The 19,645-nt window shown below is 45.6% G+C and overlaps 1 protein-coding gene across 1 annotated transcript in view; it reads right to left on the reverse strand.

The window, feature by feature from the left end:
- Positions 1-392: 392 nt before the first annotated feature.
- IGFBP4 (insulin like growth factor binding protein 4) overlaps positions 393-19,645 on the reverse strand; it is a 67,822-nt gene continuing 48,569 nt past the window's right edge. Inside the window, exons 2-4 of the mRNA XM_053260769.1 lie at positions 7,256-7,419; positions 5,548-5,682; positions 393-3,038 (exon numbers count right to left, since the gene is read on the reverse strand). Coding sequence (XP_053116744.1) covers positions 2,904-3,038; positions 5,548-5,682; positions 7,256-7,419 — 434 coding nt within the window. The 3' untranslated portion in view covers positions 393-2,903. The remainder of the gene's footprint in view (positions 3,039-5,547; positions 5,683-7,255; positions 7,420-19,645) is intronic.

The following is a 19,645-nucleotide window of genomic DNA, read 5'->3' on the forward strand; positions in this document are numbered from 1 at the left end:
ATCTCTAGTCTAATATGACATGTTAAATAGATCATCCAGGCTGCATAGAGTGTTTCCTCATCTGTGCTGGATGTTCCTGGACATATAAGTATGGAAAATGTCCACAATGGGACATTCACCAAAAAATGCTCAAACTTGATATGTACAGCCATGATACCATGACAGACTTTTGTAATAAAATCCACAGCAACTGGAAAATGTTAGGACCAATATATTAGCAGATAGTTGCAGCACTAATCACATGAAAAAGGCTGCAAGAATAGCCAGGTGAGGAGAGTCGTCAGGCAGAATGGGCTGGCTACTGGTATAATGCAATGTGTTAAGCAGCACTTACTATGAATCCAATAAGAGAGGGGCCATTGCTCCATCAAAGAATGAGTCTACAAAGTAAGGAGGTGCTAGACATTTTGTAGTTTTTGGATGCAGCACACAAACATGATCTTATCTATGGGAAAATGAATTCACAATTTCAGAATATGTTATAACGTGTCTTTTCTTCACAAAAACAATTTAATGTTCTTTGCTTGTTATTCCTTCTATTGGCAGGTTTCAGCACATTAAAAACACACATTATATAGATCTTTTTGCATTATCAGAGTAAGTGTGTCCTCCAAGATCACATTTTATACTTAGTGTAATACTTCTGCAAGCCCCGATCCATTATACCTTGCCTCCAGCAGGAGGAGGGGAATAGGCAGTCTCCATAATTTTTTGCTTTTTTGTTTGTTTTTTCTTTCTTTTTTACAAATAGGGCTGGGTGGGCACTGCAGCATTGGTGTTGCACAGTGAAGGAATGCACAGCCAGTAAACCCCAAAGTAATGATATGGCAGAATGGGGAGAGGACTACTCTTCAGGCTTAAAAACAAAACTAATGAATGCTCCAATGCTGTGATTATACAACAAAGAACACAGAACTGTTAAGCATATGATATAACAAACAAACAAAAAAATTCACAACATAGCACAGCATATGTCATTTTTCACTAATTGAATACCAGGAAATATCCAGTAGGAGCTTATTGTAGTTGGGACAGTCACATTCTGCATGGGCAGTGATAACAGGAATGGATTTCACTGTCTGTGGGAGTTAGTAATATTTGTCCAGGTACAAAATGTAGTGCATCCCATTCTGGGGAAATGCAGTATCTCCTCGACAGAAGTACTACCTGACATCTGGATTGTGGATTGTAGCACATTTATTGTGATGGTGCAGAAAGAAATTGGATACTATGCCATGCAGAGAACTGCCTAATCCTGTAGGATGGAGTTCACTGGTTAATGGAGGAATCTCATTAGATGAAGCACACCATTGTCCTATAGCAAGAAGCGTCTTCTGGCACTACCTTTTCTGCACAGGAGGTTGTAATGCATAGAAATTCCCCAGAGGACTGAAAGCTGAGGGAAAGCTAGTTTGAATGTGGATGGGCTGCATGCTGCTAAGGCTGATCGGAAGCAGCCTAGTATGCTCTGGACAGTTTATAGTCTTGAGTGTCTGCTTGGATTTTGCCTTGCTATCACCCATGCTGATGCTGTTTTTTTGCAACTGTGCTATATGTACTCTGCTTTTCAATAACAACAAAGTATGTGCAAGTAAAGCTGCATTCTGCTCTTTATATAAATTATACAAATTAAGCCATTTTTGTATATTCTCTTCCTATTTTGCTTAATTAGCAGGCGCAGAGGAAGAACAACATGTTGAAGCCCTACCTCTGTCCTGGAAATTCTGTTCAGCCCCTAGCTCCCAGGCATCTGAAATTTCACTCTGCATTGCTTTCGCAATACACAACATCAAGCCCATTTCTGCAGCCTGTATGTCTAGAAACTAGCTGTCTCTTTTCAAGAATGAAAACGGAGATTCTCAGGATGTCAGACTGGGCATCCAACTCCAGTTCTCTTTCCTCAGCTGAATGAATCCTCCACTGCTCAGAAAGGGAGACAACATCATGCAAATTATACTCGTATGTTTCTCTTCACTTATTTCTCATTTAAAATGGTTAGGGCTTTCTAATTCAGAAGTTTCTGTAGGGTGCTTTGTTTATGGCCTGGGCCTGCCTTCTGATGCATCCCTGTGTTTGTTTTTCAGTAGGCTCTAATAACATAATTAATTCTCAAAAGAAAAGCAGGAGGAGCTTCCAAACTTGCTTGGAAGCCTCATAATTTGCCTGGAAATCCTGCATCCTAATCTAGAAACGCAGAGCAAGAGAAGGTTGTGTTTGACGATCTGGCCGGGGAGGTGTTCATGTTCAAAAGCACTATGTTCTTTAGTATTGCTTCATATGTTCCAGGACTGAGCCCTGGCATGGAAAACAAGTCAATAAGCTTATCTCTGCCCACCCCACCCCCAATTTAAGTTATCTCTTGCCCCCAAAGTATCCTAGGACTGGAGGGTCTCCAGGCACTATTTAGCCTGCTTAGCTTTGTGGAGGTCCCAAAAACATGGGGAAAGTTCCTCTATCATTCATCCTTCCTCTTTTCCCTTTCTCAGCAGAAACCTTTGAAGAAGAAGCAATTCTCCAGCGGTTTGTGCCAAAAGCAAAACAGGTCTGTTCCAAGGAAATGGATGTTGAATCCATCCAAGTACTTAAGGTTAAAGCTCTTGGGGCTTTTTGTCATCTGTGGTCACACAAACGGAATGTCGTTTCCAGAGTCTGTGAAGAGAGAACCATGGTTGCAAACTGCTATGAAATTAAACATCAGAGAGATGTAAGTTGGCTAAGCCTCGTCATGCTTGGATTAATGCAGGTATGGAGGGGAGTAGATGTTGCTGCCATTATCACTCCCCTCCAAAGAAACCATTGTAATAATGTCCCCATTGCGCTCCATCTGCTTATCAAACAGCACCATTGGTTTCCTTGGCAGCTTGTCAAGGAAATCCTTATTGTCCACTTTATCATCAGTCAAGTCACTCCTGCGCTCCATCCACAGGTTGATGGCAATCCAGATCTCCCTTCAGTTCCAGGCTTCCTGGCAACTTGACCCCAGTTTTCCGATCCACACACCAACATTTCCCTCGTTGCCCATCCAATGCTGGGTGACACTGGAGAAGAAAGATGGAGTGTCATTCATTATTGGGAAAGCAAATGCACCTATCCACCTGGTAGGAGTTGGACAAAGCATATTTTCAAACAATTACTGCTAGTTTTCATTTGTATTCCAACAGTCAAATTTATATATTCTCCTAATGGGCTTGCTCTGGGTGCTATTGGATTTTAGGATTCTTTTTTTTTGGGGGGGGGGATTAAATTTGGCAAACTGATAAGTGACATTATTGCCATAATATTTGCCAAATATTATAATATTATCCAACAAAGCTTGGATTTAAGGTGTTTTTTTTAAAAAAAAAATCTTCCAAAGTTGCATTTCAATGACAAAACTTGGAAATTTTTAAAATTTCAGAAATCCAGATTTTAATTCTGAAATTATGCTGCTGAGTCTGTTTTTATTGTTATTGTGTTTATGCTTTGGTTTTATTATTAATTATTATTATTATCTATATATATAATTCTCTTAGATATACCCATTGCTAATCCTGTGCGTGGCAGCTCCTGTGAGAGTTCACGAGCGAGGGGAGGGGGAGAGGAAAGAGACAGCAGTGGGGAACATAAGGCCAACAGACAGGCCAGCAACCAAGCAGGCAGGTGGGTGGGTGGGTGGGCAGAGGGGAGAGAAAGCAGCGGTGGGGGGTGGGAGGAAGCAGTGGCAGCTGCATGGGAAAGAGAAAACAGCAGCGGGGGGAGAAGGCAGTGGCCAGCCAGAGAGAAAAAACATTGGAGGGGGGGAAAGGACAGGGGAGGACTGAGAACAAGGGATAACTAAAGGCACAGATGCTCTGCACCCGGGTCAGCTAGTTGTTGTTTAATTTTTGTTGTTTGTGGGTTTCTAAAATTAATTTTGCAAGCTGCTCTGGAAGATTTTTATGTGTTGGAGATTTTATTGCGTAATTTTATTGTGTGATTTTATTGCGTAATCACCCCTGCTAACTTGGCAAAGAGGCACCTTTTAACATGGTGATTCTCTTGATTTAGCAGGGGGAGAGTAACTAGCCCTATCCACCCCCAGCACAGTACTTCCAGTGACTGTTGCTGGGGTCTATCTTATGTTTCTTTTTAGAATGTGAGCCCTTTGGGGACAGGGATCCATCTTATTTATATATTATTTCTCTGTGTAAACCGCCCTGAGCCATTTTTGGAAGGACGGTATAGAAATCGAAATAATAGTAGTAGTAGTAGTAGTAATTTCTGTTATTAGAAGCATATTGGCAGTAGCTATTAATAAAGAGAGCTTTAACTTGACCAAACCTTGCATATGTTTGATTAGAGATATGAAAAGGGTAAGCCTCTGATTTTTGGAATGAGGTTACAGTAAGTTGCTGCTGTCTGTGCTGGGAAATTTCATAAGTGTGGCAAATAGGTCATGAAGTAACATAGGCTAATGCTAAACATTAGGAGGATTTCAACATGGATACAGAAAACAAAAACTGCAGACATCCTGCAGGTTGACGTGGAATATAACAAAATCTGGGAGATTCTTTGGGGTCTGGTCATGTAAAATGCTTGAGTGAGAGATCCAAGGAGAAAAAGAGTAAACAACTATGACCATAGAAAGGGTGTAAATAATTGTCCTAGATTGTAAGGAGGTCCTTCTTCAGATCTTCACTGGAACTTTAGCTGGTTGAATATCACTGCTTTGCTACTTTGGATTATGGTGAATTCTGAAATAAAGCTTTTTCTAATCAAGTACAATTATCATCATTTCTTGGGACTATTGGGAGACTTGCCTGACTCAAATCGGATCTCTGATGTTGATGCTTCTTCTGAGCTAAGGCCAAGCCCAGAGTGAACCATCTGGAGTTAAAACACTTAATCCATTTAAATTTCCTTCACATGAATTTAAAAATTGTCTGAGTTACTAGAGAGCAGAGATTCTAACATAAACTCTAAAACTGGACAGGAAAGTTAAATGAATACCTAGTCAAAAGCAACCAATTTATATTCCCTTTTTATAGGTGAGGAAAACTGAGGCTGGAAGATAAGCAATCAGCACAAAGGCAGGCATGGCCATTTTTATTTCTTTGACAATGTTAGACTACTGAGAATTGGAAACGCTTGCCGATCAACTGGAAATCACCTACCAGCAGATTGCATAGAAATCTGCATCAGACTTTTGATGCAATTCTCTTTCAGTGATAGAGCATCTGTTTTGCATGCAGAAGGTCAAAGTTTCAATCCCTGGCATCTCCAGGTAGGGCTGGGGAAAATACATCTGAAACTGCCTTTCAATGCAGACAGTACTGAGCTAGATAGACCAATAGTCTGACATTGTATGAGGCAGCTCCTTATGTAATATTTTAAGCAAAATTTGCATGCTCAGGAGGACCACTTATAAATAAGACACAGCTTATTAGTATGCACTCTTGCTTTGTGAATCTAAAACATGTCATCCATCATAGAAGTTGTTGGTGTGGGGGTGTGTGTGTAGAGAGAGAGAGAGAGATACCAGGTAAGTCTGAAGCCTGTTCCTCAGGCAAAGCAATACTCCAGTGTTACCTGCTTGGGATGGAAGTTCCCATTGCGGTCACAGTTGGGGATGGGGATGATGTACAGGTCCTCATGGGTCCGGGTTTGGGAAGCTGCTAATCTCTCCAGAGCTCTGTGAAGTTCACTCTGACAAGAGCCTTGGACCTGTTGCCCAGACAGCAGGAAGAAGTTAAGTCAGACTGTGTCAGCAGAAAGTGGACACGTTGTGAAAGTACCAAGTGAAAGTAGCACACCTGTAGTTCACCACTTTGCCGTCTCTCTGTTGGAAAGGATGGCTATTCAACCCCAGCACAGCATTCCTCTGTTGCTGGTGCCTACCCTGTGTCTCTTTCTAGACTGAGCCCTTTGGGGACAGGCAGTGGGTTAGGGAGGGCATAAATGGCCCGTGTTTGGACCACCCACCCCCCTCCCCCCATGTGACACCCCTCCCTGCTACAAGGTGCCCCTTCCCTCTCCATTTGAGTGGTTGGCAAGGTAGCCGAATGCTGTACCGACCACTCAGCTGGCTGTCATGCATGTGTGGCGGCTCACTGAGTGGTGGGGGAAGGGCATTCTACCACCAGGTGCCTGCAGAAGTGGCACGGGAGAAGGAATATGTCATGGTTAGGCATGAGCCATTATTCCTTCCAGCTCAACTGTAAAGATATGATGGACTGCAAAGCAAATTAGATTGCTTATTTGGTCTTGATTTGGAGCAAAAGCCCATATATGTGGATATGAACAAGGTCGGCATAATTTGAGAAATTCCAAGCTAAATGCAGTTCACTAGGCATGTATGGTCATCCACCACAACAGAGGAAATTCCCCCATGAGGTCAGATGAGGTGACAGCCTCAGGATTTCCCAGTGAGGATTTCCTTTTACCGGTAGAGGCAGGTGGGCTGTCAAAAGCATAGAGGGGGCAGATAGGGAGTAAATCTATAGAAGCTGTGGGGGCGGCTGTAAGGTGGCTCACCCCCACTCTGCCAGCTTCCCTCTGAGAAGCCTGGGTTACCGGTGGCCTGGTTTGGGCCTCTATGCATGCATGGAGGTCACTAAAATGTCCCCCGTGTGTGTGTAAAGGGAGGGAAAAGAGAAAGGAGTGAAAGAGGGAGAGAAGGAAAGGGAAAGGAAATAAATGCAGCCAGCCAGCCAGCGTTGACTGGAAATAAGCTCTGGAGAGCTTGCACTGGCTCTTCCGAGCCCGGGCCATGCCCCCTTTTCACATGACATCACATGCAAAGGGGTGTGGCCCAGACTCCAGTGAAGGAGATAAAGGGAAATAAATGCAGCCAACCAGCAAATGCTGGCTGAAAATGCAATTGGGAGGGCTGCGGCAGGCCCTTCGGCGATCGGGCCATGCCCCCCTTGCATGTGACATCATGTGGAAGGAGGGCACCGGTGGCCCTTTTCATTAGCGGCCTGGGTTCTTTGAACCCTACCGTGCAGTGGTGGCTCCGCCCCTGAATATAGCATTTGAAGACCTCCATGGCGTCATTGGAAATGTACAGGCCAGTGGTGAAGTGCACTGCTGTGAAGCGCATTGGATGATGTTTTAATTATTGTTGAGTCATCAGCAAGTAGAAATATTGTTTTCTTTAGCTCTCCTGTGAGGAACACTCTGGTTAGAAGAACAGCTATGCTGGACAACAGAAGTAGAGACCCCTAATTGGCTCAGATGCAATTCGCAGTCCCCTCCCTGCCACCCCTGAAAGTAAAAAAAAAGCAGGATGCCTCACCACTGGCCGAGTGTCCTCCCGAATAGGGAGGTTCCCACTGTTTCTCATCTTGACAACTGTGCTCAGCCTCTCACGTGCTCTTGCTTGCTGCTTCTGGAGGCACTTTCTGTCATGGCTACTGCAGGGGCTAAAGTTGTTGTTGGGGAGCTCAGGTTCATCCTGCTCTAAAAAAGAACAAAGCCACGGGGGCATAAAAAGGATCAAACGAGAGGTTTTGACTCATGGGGTGTTTGCAAGAAGCCCTCTTAACATTTTTAAGAGCACCCACACACATCCCAACCACTCACCACTATGGCTGCTTTTTAGGAAATGGCTACCAAAGAGCTCTCTTTAGATGCTTTACAAAAGGGACATTGTGGTTGGCAGAACCTAAGGGGTATACTCGTGGGTCAAATGGTGCTATGAACACTCCCAGAAGCCCTGCCCTCACACTGACACGCTCAAAACTGCTAACTGAGCAAAGAGGCACCCTTTTAGGGGTGATTCTCTTTACTGTGCGGGGGGGGGAGAGCAATTGGTTCTATTCTTCCCCAGCACAGCATCCCTCCAGCGGCTGTTGCTGGTGGCTATCTTATGTTTGCTTTTTAGATTGTGAGCCCTTTGGGGACAGGGAGCCATCTGTTTGTTTATTTACTTGTTTAGCATATGTTTGTTTATTTACTTTATTTCTATGTAAACCACTTTGGGGAAACTTTTGTTGAAAAGAGGTATATAAATATTTGCCGTGTCATGTCATGTAGGAGAGGAGAGCTGGTCTTGTGGTAGCAAGCATAACTTGTCTCACTAGCTAAGCAGGGTCTGCCCTGGTTGCATATGAATGGGAGACTTGATGTGTGAGCACTGAAAGTCATTCCCCTCAGGGGATGGAGCCGCTCTGGGAAGAGCAGAACAAATTCCCTCCCTGGCTTCTCCAAGATAGGGCTGAGAGAGACTCCTGCCTGCAACCCTGAAAAAGCCGCTGCCAGTCTGTGAAGACAATACTGAGCTAGATAGACCAATGGTCTGACTCAGTATATGGCAGCTTCCTATGCCCCTATGTCACCCTCCTGCTGCCCACACTTACAGTGTTTGTCTGAAGGCACCCAGCCTTCCAATCTCTCTTCACGCTTACAGTGCCCATCTCTTCAAATGCCATAAGAACAGACTGTGCGGGGTGAGGCTTTTTGAGTGCATCAGCACCAGGGCAGACCTTGAAAGCATTTTTGTTTTTTAACACCCGATAAGGGTTAAGGGCTTCCTGCCTTCTCAAATAATGTCAGGTTGCAAAGTAATTGAGTAATGCCAAAGTGATGCCACCTTTGTCCTAATTTTGCTCATGTGTCTTTAAAACCAAGCAAGACATGATGCTAAATGTGTACAGTATCTGCCATGGATCCTGATGACTGTGCTTCTGGCTTTTGCTTGGTCCCCTTAAAATGCCTACTGATTCTTACCCATATCGTGACATGCAGTGTCCACATTTCCCCACTAGCAGAAACACAGAGTAAAATGCCATCATGACACAGATGAGTACAACCAGACATTAGAAGGCGGCCAAAGAAAATGCACATTCAGCTGCTGATTTTGGTGCTGATGCACACCATGCCTGATACACAGACATTTTTGCAGGTGATGCTTTCTGTAGCATAGAGTAAGTGGTATGTGTGGCTTGTTTCTGAGTGGGCCTAGTACAAGAGAACTGGATTCAATGCAAGGGTCAAATCTGTGTGTGCCTCAGGGTCAAACCAGATGTATTTTTTGTGTCTCACTCAGCTTGAGTGATTAACCTGGTTCTCTTGCCTCTACTTTTCTGTAGTCTCATGTAGGGATCTGTGCCTTTCTGTGTGTCCTGCCATTTGACTGAACAATCAGGACTTTGCTGGTTTGGCTCCACCAAGAAGACGGCATTCCTGAGCAGTTTTTAAAATGTATTTCAATAGTCTGAGTGGCTAAACTTCAATTCATCTGATAGCTGATTGCCTATGAGGCTGTTCTCACGCACTGGCAAAACTGGGCTAACAAAGTCAAGCCCGGTCCAGCCTGCGCAGTGTACAAACTGCCGGGATCAGGCTCGATCCCGGTGGTGCCTCGGCAGCAAACACGCCAAGCCAGCCACCCTCCTAAACGTGCTCTCTTAACTCCATTTTGGCAGTCATCTGCTAGCCCCAGCTGCAATAATCTGCCAGCCTTGGGTTCCTGGCCAGCTTCAGGGAGGGGAGGGGAGGAGATCTCCACAATACACTGGACATTCACATGGTGCCTTATGGGGGTTCTGGGGGGCAGGGCGATGCTGCACCCCAATCTCCACATGGTCTGAGGAGGCAGCTGCATGTCTGGGCTCATTATCTCCACGCCCAGATTCTCTGCATGAGCTTTTTAAGGCTTCCTCCCCACTGACCCCTGTAGCCCTTTCTCACCGATCGTGGGAAAGGGCTCTATACGTGATGGGAGAGTCAGCAGAGAACCTCACACTGAATGCATATGGCTGATACATCATCATCATCATCATCATCATCATTACATTTATATCCCGCTCTTCCTCCAAGGAGCCCAGAGCGGTGTACTACATACTTAAGTTTCTCTTTCACAACAACCCTGTGAAGTAGGCTAGGCTGAGAGAGAAGTGACTGGCCCAGAGTCACCCAGCTAGTATCATGGCTGAATGGGGATTTGAACTCGGGTCTCCCCGGTCCTAGTTCAGCACTCTAACCACTACACCACGCTGGCTCACACATCTAATTTTTTTAAAGCTTGTGAGGTTAGGGAAGCAAAAATGCAATTAGCATCATGTCTGACTGAACCCTTACTCTGCTTCTCTTAATCACTTGATCTGCCTCATCAATTCAGTCCCTTTAAAATAATGGCTAAAGTGGGAGATGCAGCAGCTGCAGCTTTCCTTACCTGTTCTTTCCTCAGATCTTTAGTCTGCCCCCCTCCCCATCAGCTCTAATGAGCAGGGGTCCAGGTGTGCTACACAGCCAGTGGAGGAAGTGGCAGAAAGTGGACCAATGATTGGAGAGGCCATGGTGTCTCTCTCAAGTGAACCAGTTGCTAATTTAAGGGGACAAGGCAAGTTTCTACCTGCTACACTATTAATAGCACGCCACTGAAAGTCTTTTGTTGTTCTGTAAACCAATTTTCTGGAAAGCCCCCGAGGTGCACTTCTGGGAAAAGCCTTAGCCCTCATTGCAAAGCAAAATGACCTTTTGTTCTCAGTGTATCCTTACTGTTTCTAGCTCTTATCCCCATAACTGCCAACATGTCCCTATTTTCCCATTCAGGTGAAAACCAGGAGGGTTTTCAGACAGCAAACTTTACCGTGCATTTACTGTGAGGCTTTACTGCAAGTCCAAAGCTGCCCAAAAGACTCGACACAAAAAGTGGATTTTTTTTACCCTGGATATAAATTGGGCTACAATATAATGTGCAATTAAAAACCCAAATTGTGTGCAAAGTACTCCCCGACAGCTTGCAGGGACTTTGGGGTAAATCTGGCCAAAATGTGAATGCACAACCCTCCATTCTAGAGGAGACTTGAGCTAAAAGCCCTGTGTGAAGAACACCTTGGGTATGTTACTCCTACCTTGCTTCCAAACAATCACTTTTACCCAGGATTTCCTCCTATTTTGCTTCCACGCAACTGAAAATTGGGAGCACGTGCAGCTCCCAAACCTGGATAGAACACAGTTTGAGATGGTGTGAATGACCTCATAGCCTGCAACCCAGAAACTTTGCCCTGTAATCGCATTATTGCATATTGTGACTTATTCAACACTGAGAGAAAGGAACTCTCAGTTCTTTTATTATTACTGTGTTCCTAGCACTGAAGAGAAGTTCCAAAGGCAATCCCTGCTGAAGCTTTAAAGTGGGAAAAATTAAGATCTGCTAGACTGGTAAGATGAAGGCATTCTGCACATGCTCTGAGTCTATTACTTCACATGTTCCAATGCTGGCAATCAAAACAGGAGCTGGGATTGTGTTCTGGCACAAATTAAGCTTGGGAGAGGATGTGTGGCCAGCAAATTGGACCACAAAAGTTTTATTTTGCCAACCTCTCTCTGAGCTGGCCCACACACAGGCCTTTCGTGGTTAGCCTCAAACCTCTCCCCCATCCCTTTTCTCTTCAAAAGCCTGCCCAGTTGGCTCCCCTTGGGTTTCCAAAGCATGACTGTTCTCTCTCTCATTCCCCCTTTCCAAATGGGCTGCATCCAAGTTTCCATGAGTTTATGTGCAACCTTGGATCAACTTGTTGTGAGCTAACAAATGCTGGAGATGCAGCTTGCTTGTCTGCAAGACCAAGGAGACAATGGGTCTTCTCTGTGAGTAAGACCCACCCCCCTCAAATCTAATCACAACCCACAAGGGTAACCTGGTAGTCTGCAAGAAGATTCACTTATATGGGATGAGAAATTTGAGAGGGCAACCAACCCATACAATGCCCATGGAAATATTCAGCAGAGCAGTTTCAGCATTAAACAGTGCATTTAGGTTCCACCTGTATGTTTGTGTGCATATTCATTTAGGATGTGAGTACTAATCATGTATGTGCATATGTGCCAAGCTTACAATGCTAGAGAAAGAACCCTCTTCCACCCTCTTCTTCAGGTTGGCAGAATTCTAGAAGTCTGAAAGGGTCTAGGGAACAATGAAGCACTTCATCGATATGGTTGCTAGAGAGTCACAGCAGGTTCTCTAAAACCATGAGAGACAGGATGGGTAGGGATGGATTTGTTTGGTCCCTGGTGGAAACAGAGCACTTGATTTGATGAATCTTTGGTCTGGTCAACTACCACTACTATTTATATGCCATTTTTCAGTAGAAGTTCTTAAAGTGGTTTGCATAGAAAAATAAAGTGAACGGATGCGATGGTTCTCTGTACCCAAAGGGCTCACAATCTAATTGTCATACAACCTGATTGTCACACAGCTGTAGACAGTTCAGTTCGTAAGAACTTCCTACAGCAGTTGTAAAGATCTTGCTTAATGTGCAGGGTCTAAGAGCCATTCCATAAATTATGTGGCAGGAAACCTGAGCCTGCCACTGAGTTTCCACTTGACAGGAAAGCCCACTTCAGACATTCATTCAAGTAGAAGGAGGGAGAGCAGCCGCATTGTGGCAACCCAGACCTACGAGCATCCATGAGCGAACCTCTGAAGAAGGCTAGCAGTGCTGTGGGCTCCCCTGAGTGGAATGCATCTGTTCGTCTCATGAATACATTGAGGCCGTTCTCATGAGCAGCCAAGGCTGGGCTAGTGCAACTAAGTCCGGGATTGGCTCCCGGCAGTGCCTCAGAGGCAAACCTGGCTAAAAAGCCAGGTCCCAGGGCATCTGTGAAGCAAGTTTGATGGGGGTGCAGCATAATACATACAGGTTGTTGTGGAATTCCAGGCAGTTAAACCGAGTTAAAGGAGCAAGCACTCCCTTAACCCTGTTTACTTGACCGTGTGTCAGCGCCAGCTGCTTTCAGCCAGTGCTGAAACACTGATGGGCACCCACCCATCACTGGGGGGAAATCCCCTCAATGCCCTGTGCACTCATGCTGTGCATTGTGGGATTTCTGGGGGCCAGGACAAGGCCTCCCGGCCCTGCAGCTCCACACTGCGCGAGGCAGCAGCTGACCCTCTGAGTGTGCTATTCGCATACCCAGCTATTCACGTACCCAGCAACAACACGGACAGTGAGCTTCTCCTGCCTTCCCTGCCACCCGCCTTCAAGCCCTCTCACACAGTCGTGAGAAAGGGCTCAGTAGGTGTTAGGTGTGCACCAAAAAAACCTCCAGCAATCAATTTGTGAAGTGACCCTGACTGACTGCTGTATTAGAGATGTTTGTTCTCACACACAACACCCTTATGGGTAGTCTTGAATTCCTGGGATTGGCAGTCTGGAATAGCTTGGATTTCTCATTTTATTGATCTATAATCTATAAAGCTGATATAATCTATTCCATCTTCAGTGCAAATTATGCTAATAAATAAAATGAGAAATCCACGCAATATACAAGGATGTCAAATAATATTCTTAGCGCCATCTGCTGACTGTGTGTGGCAATCTATGAATAAACTGTGCCTTTTCAAACTCCTTTTATTCTAACTTGTTATTTTTGACCAGACTTTTTATTATTGGGATCCTGAGGTTATCTTATTCTTTTATTATTGTAAGCTGTCTTGACTACTCCACAGAAGGGTGCTTATCTCTCATGGCAAGGCCTTTGAAAATAATGGCATGTAATAATGGCATGTTAATGGCTACTCTGTTGAGGAGTAGGTGAGGGGACATGGGCAGGGAGGTGGAGTCGTTGTAGTCTATAAGATCCCTATTGAAGTTTCTGATCATATCAAATGAGTGCACTTAAGTTTGGGGACCAGGGATAGACTGGGACTTTTGTGGGAGCACCAATCACCCTGCTGCCCAACAGAGTCCCTAACTGAGCTGACAGACTTGGTCTCAGGCTTGGGGTTGGAGTTCCCCAGGCTTATAGCGGTGGGGGACTCAATTTTCACTTCGAGACCAATTAGTCTGGGCCGGTTCACGACTTCATAGCAGCTATGACAACTATGGGCCTATCCCAAGTGTTCTCGGGACCAATGCATGTCACATGCTTGATCTGGTCTTTTACTCTGATCAGGGTGGTGTTCTGTGGGTGGAGACTCCTGTGATTTCCTCATTGTCATGGATGGACCACCATCTATTTAAGGTTGGACTCACAATCACATCCCACCTCCGGAGGGGTGAGGGGCCTATTAGGATGGTCCCCCTGAGAAGGTTATTGGATTCAATAGGATTCCAAGAAGCTTTGGGAAGATTTAGCATTGGCTCTGCTGTAGGGATGTGCGGACCAGTTCGAGGGTTCGGTCTGGAGGTTCGGGGGCTCAGGATCGAACCAAACTCCCTCCCCTGGGTTCTGTCCGGATCGGAACCGAACCCCTGGACAAGACCGCGGATTTATTTTATAATAATAATAATAATAATAATAAATTTTAAACAGCTCTAGCCTCTTCGGGGGGCTTCCTGTAGGCCACAGGGAGTCCATGAAGGTTTCCCCAAAATAGCCACCCAAAATGGCTGCCACACACACTTACAGAAGCCTGAATGTGCCAGAAAGCAGCATTTTATGGACCCACAGCAGTGATTTAAGAGGCCGGCGGGGGAGGGGGAACCTTTGCCACACACACACACACACACACACACACACACACACACGGCCTACAGGAAGCCTCCTGAAGGGGCTAGAGGTATTTAAAATTAATTTTAGAAAAATTTTAAAAATTGCTGAAACCCACCCACCCCCCCGACCGGACCGGGGGTGGGAGGTTCAATGGGGACTGGACCGAACTGGTCTGGTCAGGTTCGAGTCTGGTCCGGACTCGAACCGGGCCGGCGGGTTCCATGCACATCCCTACTCTGCTGGTGATTCTGTTGATGTCCTGGTGGAGAACAGCAAACTCACCAGGGCAGTAGACATGATCGCTCCTAAACATCCCCTTCGCCTCACTTCAAAGCTGGCCCTTTGGTATACAGAAGAACTACAGAAACTGAAATGGCAAGGTAGACAACTGGAGCACAAGTGGAAAAAGACTCGAATTTGACATATTACAACATAGATCACAACACATATCACATTATCTATACTCTGACAATACATGTGGCAAAGAAACTATTCTTTTCTGCCCATATTAGATCCACAAGCTCACATCTAGTTGAGTTATTTAGGGTTGTGAGAGGGCTAGGACATGTCCCTCCTCCCTTGAATCAGTATTTGGAACCATCAATTACCCACTGTGATGTCTTTAATGAGTTCTTTGTGGATAAAATCTCTCATATTCAGGCCGACCTGGATTCAGATCAGACAATGATTACATAGTCTAATGCGGAGGTGTTCAGCAACTCCTCTTATGTAGTTAGACTGGATCAGTTTCAGTTTGACTCCTGCTGATGTGGATAAGCTGCTTGGAACAGTGTGGCCTACCACCTCTTGACCCTTTCCAACATGGCTTATACTATCTGTCAGGGGAGTTGTTGTGCAGGGCCTGGTAGATGTTATAAATGCTTATCTGAAGGAGAGCAGGATGCTTTCCTATCTTAAAGAGGCAACCATTAGACCTCTTCTGAAGAAGCCAGCCGCAGAGCAAGGCTGGCAGTGGCCCGTGTTTGGACGCTGCTGCGGCCCCTGGCCCCACCCCTGTGTCTGACATCAGATGCAGGGGCCTGGCTAGCCACGCCCCCGCAGCTGACACAGATGCGGGGTGTGTGGTCTCCCTCCCAAACGGAGCCATGAGGCCCCATTTGGAAAGCAGATCAGCCCGTGCTGTGTTGGGCAGTGCAGGCAGGAGCAAAGGCAGGGAGAGACATTCCGGCCACGCTGCCAATGCAGTGTGGGCCAATCACCATCCCAAATGGGGCGATCCCCGTTTGGGAGGGAAATAACGCTCCCCACGTCTGATGTCAGATTCTATGATAGCAAATGAGAGTGAGTGGATTCATGGTGTCTCATTGAAAATCTCATTTGCTATCATAGAATCTACACTCAGAACACCTCAGAAACAACAAAACCAAGTACGCCATGGGTTAGCAAACCATGGGGGTGGTTGGCACCCTATGTGCACTACATCACCACTCGCTCTGGGCCACCCTAGCACCCCCCAAGTGCACTTATGGGGCTGCTGAAAGCTCCATTATAGCTTATGAGGAAAAACCTTAAAGACGCGTAAACTTTAACAATTCCCCAAAAATCAGCCCTCTGCCCAAATCCTTTGAAAAAATTCAGGTAGCTTCCTTGCCCCTACCTGGCACTACCACCAACCCCACACTGCTCTAGGCCACCCCTTTCCCCCCGACGTGAAGCTATACATTTGCTGCAATCCTAATTATTCTCTATGAGGAATTCAAAAATACTTTAACAATTCACCAATAATCAGAGGAGTGTCCAATTGCCTTGGGGGTTTTTGGGTGGTAGGCAACCCTGTCTGCCTACCACCCACCCCACTTTTGTGCCCCTAGGTGCTCCACAATAGGGGATATGGACTGGTTCGGGTCCCATTATACTCTATGAGAAAAATAATTTAAAAATAATTTTCAAAAATTATAAAAAATCGTACGAGTGTCCAATTGCTTTGGGGTTTGGGTGACAGGTACCCCTGGGTGCCAGCTACCATCCTACCAATTTTTGGGTGTCCAAACCGGTTCGAATTCGAACCAAACCAGGGGGTGGTTCGAACAAAACTAAAACCGAACCACCCCCTCCTGGTTCGAACCCGGTTCGAATCCCAACCAAACCGGGCGAACCGGTTTTGTGCACATCCCTAGTACAGATCCCTGGGGGACCCTACTTCTTACTTCCCTCCAATTGTTTTAAGATTTTAATTTTTGTTTTAATTTGTTTTATATTGCTGTAAACTAGGGGTCTGCACAAAACTGGATGGCCTGGTTCAGTTCGAGTCTGAACTAGACCTGGACTGGGCCAGTTCAGTTTTGCCCCCCATTGAAACTCTCCCCCCGGTTCGGTTTGGGGCGGTTCCTTTTATGTTAAAAAAAGTTAGTACTTACCCCCTCCAGGGGGCTTCTCCCAGGCCTCGGGGAGGGTTCCTCCTCCCCCGCCCGTTTTGGACATTCTTCAGCCCATGCCAGACCGCCCCACCTCACTGTGGCCACTTTGGAGGCCACCACACACGCGCAATGGGGCTCTGCATGGGGCCCATTATGCATGCACATGCGCAGCAGCCTCCCAAATGGCAACCGCGACAGGGGAAAGGCCTGGAGCAGGCCAAAGAATGCCCAAACTGGACAGTTTTTGCCAAAACGGAGACCGGCAGCTGTTACTCCCCAGTTGCAGGGGAGTAACAGCAGGAGAGAGGGCATGCCCTCAACTCCTGCCTGTAGGCTTCCAGTGGCATCTGGTGGGCCACTGTGTGAAACAGGATGCTGGACTAGATGGGCCTTGGGCCTGATCCAGCAGGGCTGTTCTTATGTTCTTATGGGGGGAACCTCCATTGTTCAATCTGTATATTAATCCCTTAGTTGAGTATATGGACAGATCGGAATTTGATCTTCCAAGATTGCCAGACAGGCATTTACTAATACTTCTGTACACCAATGATGCTGTGATTCTATCACATACTTCAGCTGGGTTAAGGAAAGCATTAAAGGCTTTTGCTCACTACTGTGTGGACAATCACCTTACGTTCAACATGCAGCAAACTAAGATCTTGGTCTTTGCTAAAGACTATCCAATCAAAAATTTTGAGATCAGTTTTACAGGTGGCCAGTGTCTTCCCAATGCAGCTTTACACTTGGAGGCAGGGTTGCAGATAGTGGAATCTTGAGCCTGGACTCCTGGCCTTAATTACTGGCTGAAAATCTTTCTTTTTTTTTTCTCCTGAAGGACTGGCCCCTCTAACCAGTCTAACAATGATTATAGTTTTCAGTCATCATGGAAACAATCCATGATGGAAAAGCTCTTAACTTATGGGCTTTCACCTGAAATCTTGATGTCTAGGGTTATGAAGGAGGCAGAAATATGTTGAAACAGCATATATTCGATGTAGCACATCAAGAAGATCTTGGGCTAGTCTCTGAACAGATTAAATCATGGAGATTGACTCACTGCTTGTGCCCAGCTGAGTATTTCTTTATGCTAGAAGTACCTAAACATCAAAGACTGTTCTCTATGGCCAGATTTAATGTGCTCTTTGGCACTTTGGAGGGCAGGTTTAATAAAATGCCATACAACGAATGTGTCTGTCACTGTCGTGCAGGAAGGGTAGAGACAGTAGGACATGTGTCATACTGCAATTTCCTCAACCAACTTCATAGTAAGCTAATTAACCCATTTCTCTCACAATTTCCAGGTCGTTCAGCAGAATTTTATGTGTCATTTTTATTATCAGATAAGCAACCAATGATAACTTAGTGGCAAAATTTTGCACTTCAGCTAGCAGAGTGTGCCATGAATTAACAAAGGCCTCCTCCAATCTATAATCAGGTGAACTGAGCAGTGATAAACCATTGAATGAAATTGGTCTCTGTGCACATTCTGTTTCAATTGATTATATTTTATTCTATCATTATTTGAGGATGTAAATTCTTTAATATTATACTGCCGTTACATATTATACTGTTCTATATATTATTTATATTCCCTACAGTTATATTCCCTACATATTATACTGTTCTATATATTATTTATATTCCCTACAGACATTGTTGAACTGGAGAAGGTACAGAAGAGGGCAACCAAGATGATCAGGGGCCTAGAGCACCTTTCTTATGAGGCAAGACTACAACACCTGGGGCTTTTTAGTTTAGAAAAAAGACGGCTGCGGGGAGACATGATAGAGGTCCATAAAATCATGCATGGTGTGGAGAAAGTGGAGAGAGAGAGAAATTATTCTCCCTCTCACACAACACTAGAACCAGGGGTCACTCCATGAAATTGATTGCCAGGAGGTCTAGGACCAACAAACGGAAGTACTCTTTCACACAACGCGTGATCCTCTTGTGGAACTCTCTGCCACAGGACGTGGTGACAGCCAACAACCTGGATGGCTTTAAGAGGGGTTTGGATGACTTCATGGAGGAGAGGTCTATCAATGGCTAATAGTCGGAGGGCTGTGGGCCACCTCCAGCATCAAGGGCAGGGTGCCTCTGAGTACCAGTTGCAGGGGAGTAATGGCAGGAGATAGGGCACGCCCTCAACTCCTGCCTGTGGGCTTCCAGCGGCATCTGGTGGGCCACTGTGCGAAACAGGATGCTGGACTAGATGGGCCTTGGGCCTGATCCAGCAGGGCTGTTCTTATGTACAGTTACTTCACAGCCACCTAATGGCACAGTGGGGAAGTAACTTGCCTAGTGAGCAAGAGATTGCTGGTTCGAATCACCACTAGTATGTTTACTTTACAATTACATCACATCTGGCATTATATTACCAGTATGTTATGTTACATCTGGTCAAAGACCATAATAAAGGATTTACTTGAGGCTACACAATGAGCTCAGCGTCGTAAACAGGCCTGGCTGAAATTAGGGGCAATCATCAAAGAGCATCATCACTGTTGCGCAGATGCTGAGAGCCCACACCCAGGGCCCTCAGAAAAGGAGGGCAGTTACCCAAGGACCCCTCTAAACCTGGAGCTGGCCCTGGATAACAAATATATTGTTACACTCCTGTTACACACCTATTTCAAGGGGTGACTGCAGCACAGGTTAGATTCTTCTGGGTGCCCTTGGAAGGGGAGTCACTGCAGGTTTCTTTATCATGTTTGGCTTGAGCACTGGGTGAGGTTGGAAATAGCAGAGCATCCCTAAGAAGTCAGCAACAGGTTACATGAAATCCCAGAGAGCAGAAGGCCGGCACTCTGAAGTGCCTCAGCTTACTTGCTCGCTCTTGCATTTTCTAAGGTCTTAAAATCCTTCCT

This window comes from Hemicordylus capensis, chromosome 6, assembly GCF_027244095.1.
Source record: "Hemicordylus capensis ecotype Gifberg chromosome 6, rHemCap1.1.pri, whole genome shotgun sequence".
NCBI lineage: Eukaryota > Metazoa > Chordata > Lepidosauria > Squamata > Cordylidae > Hemicordylus > Hemicordylus capensis.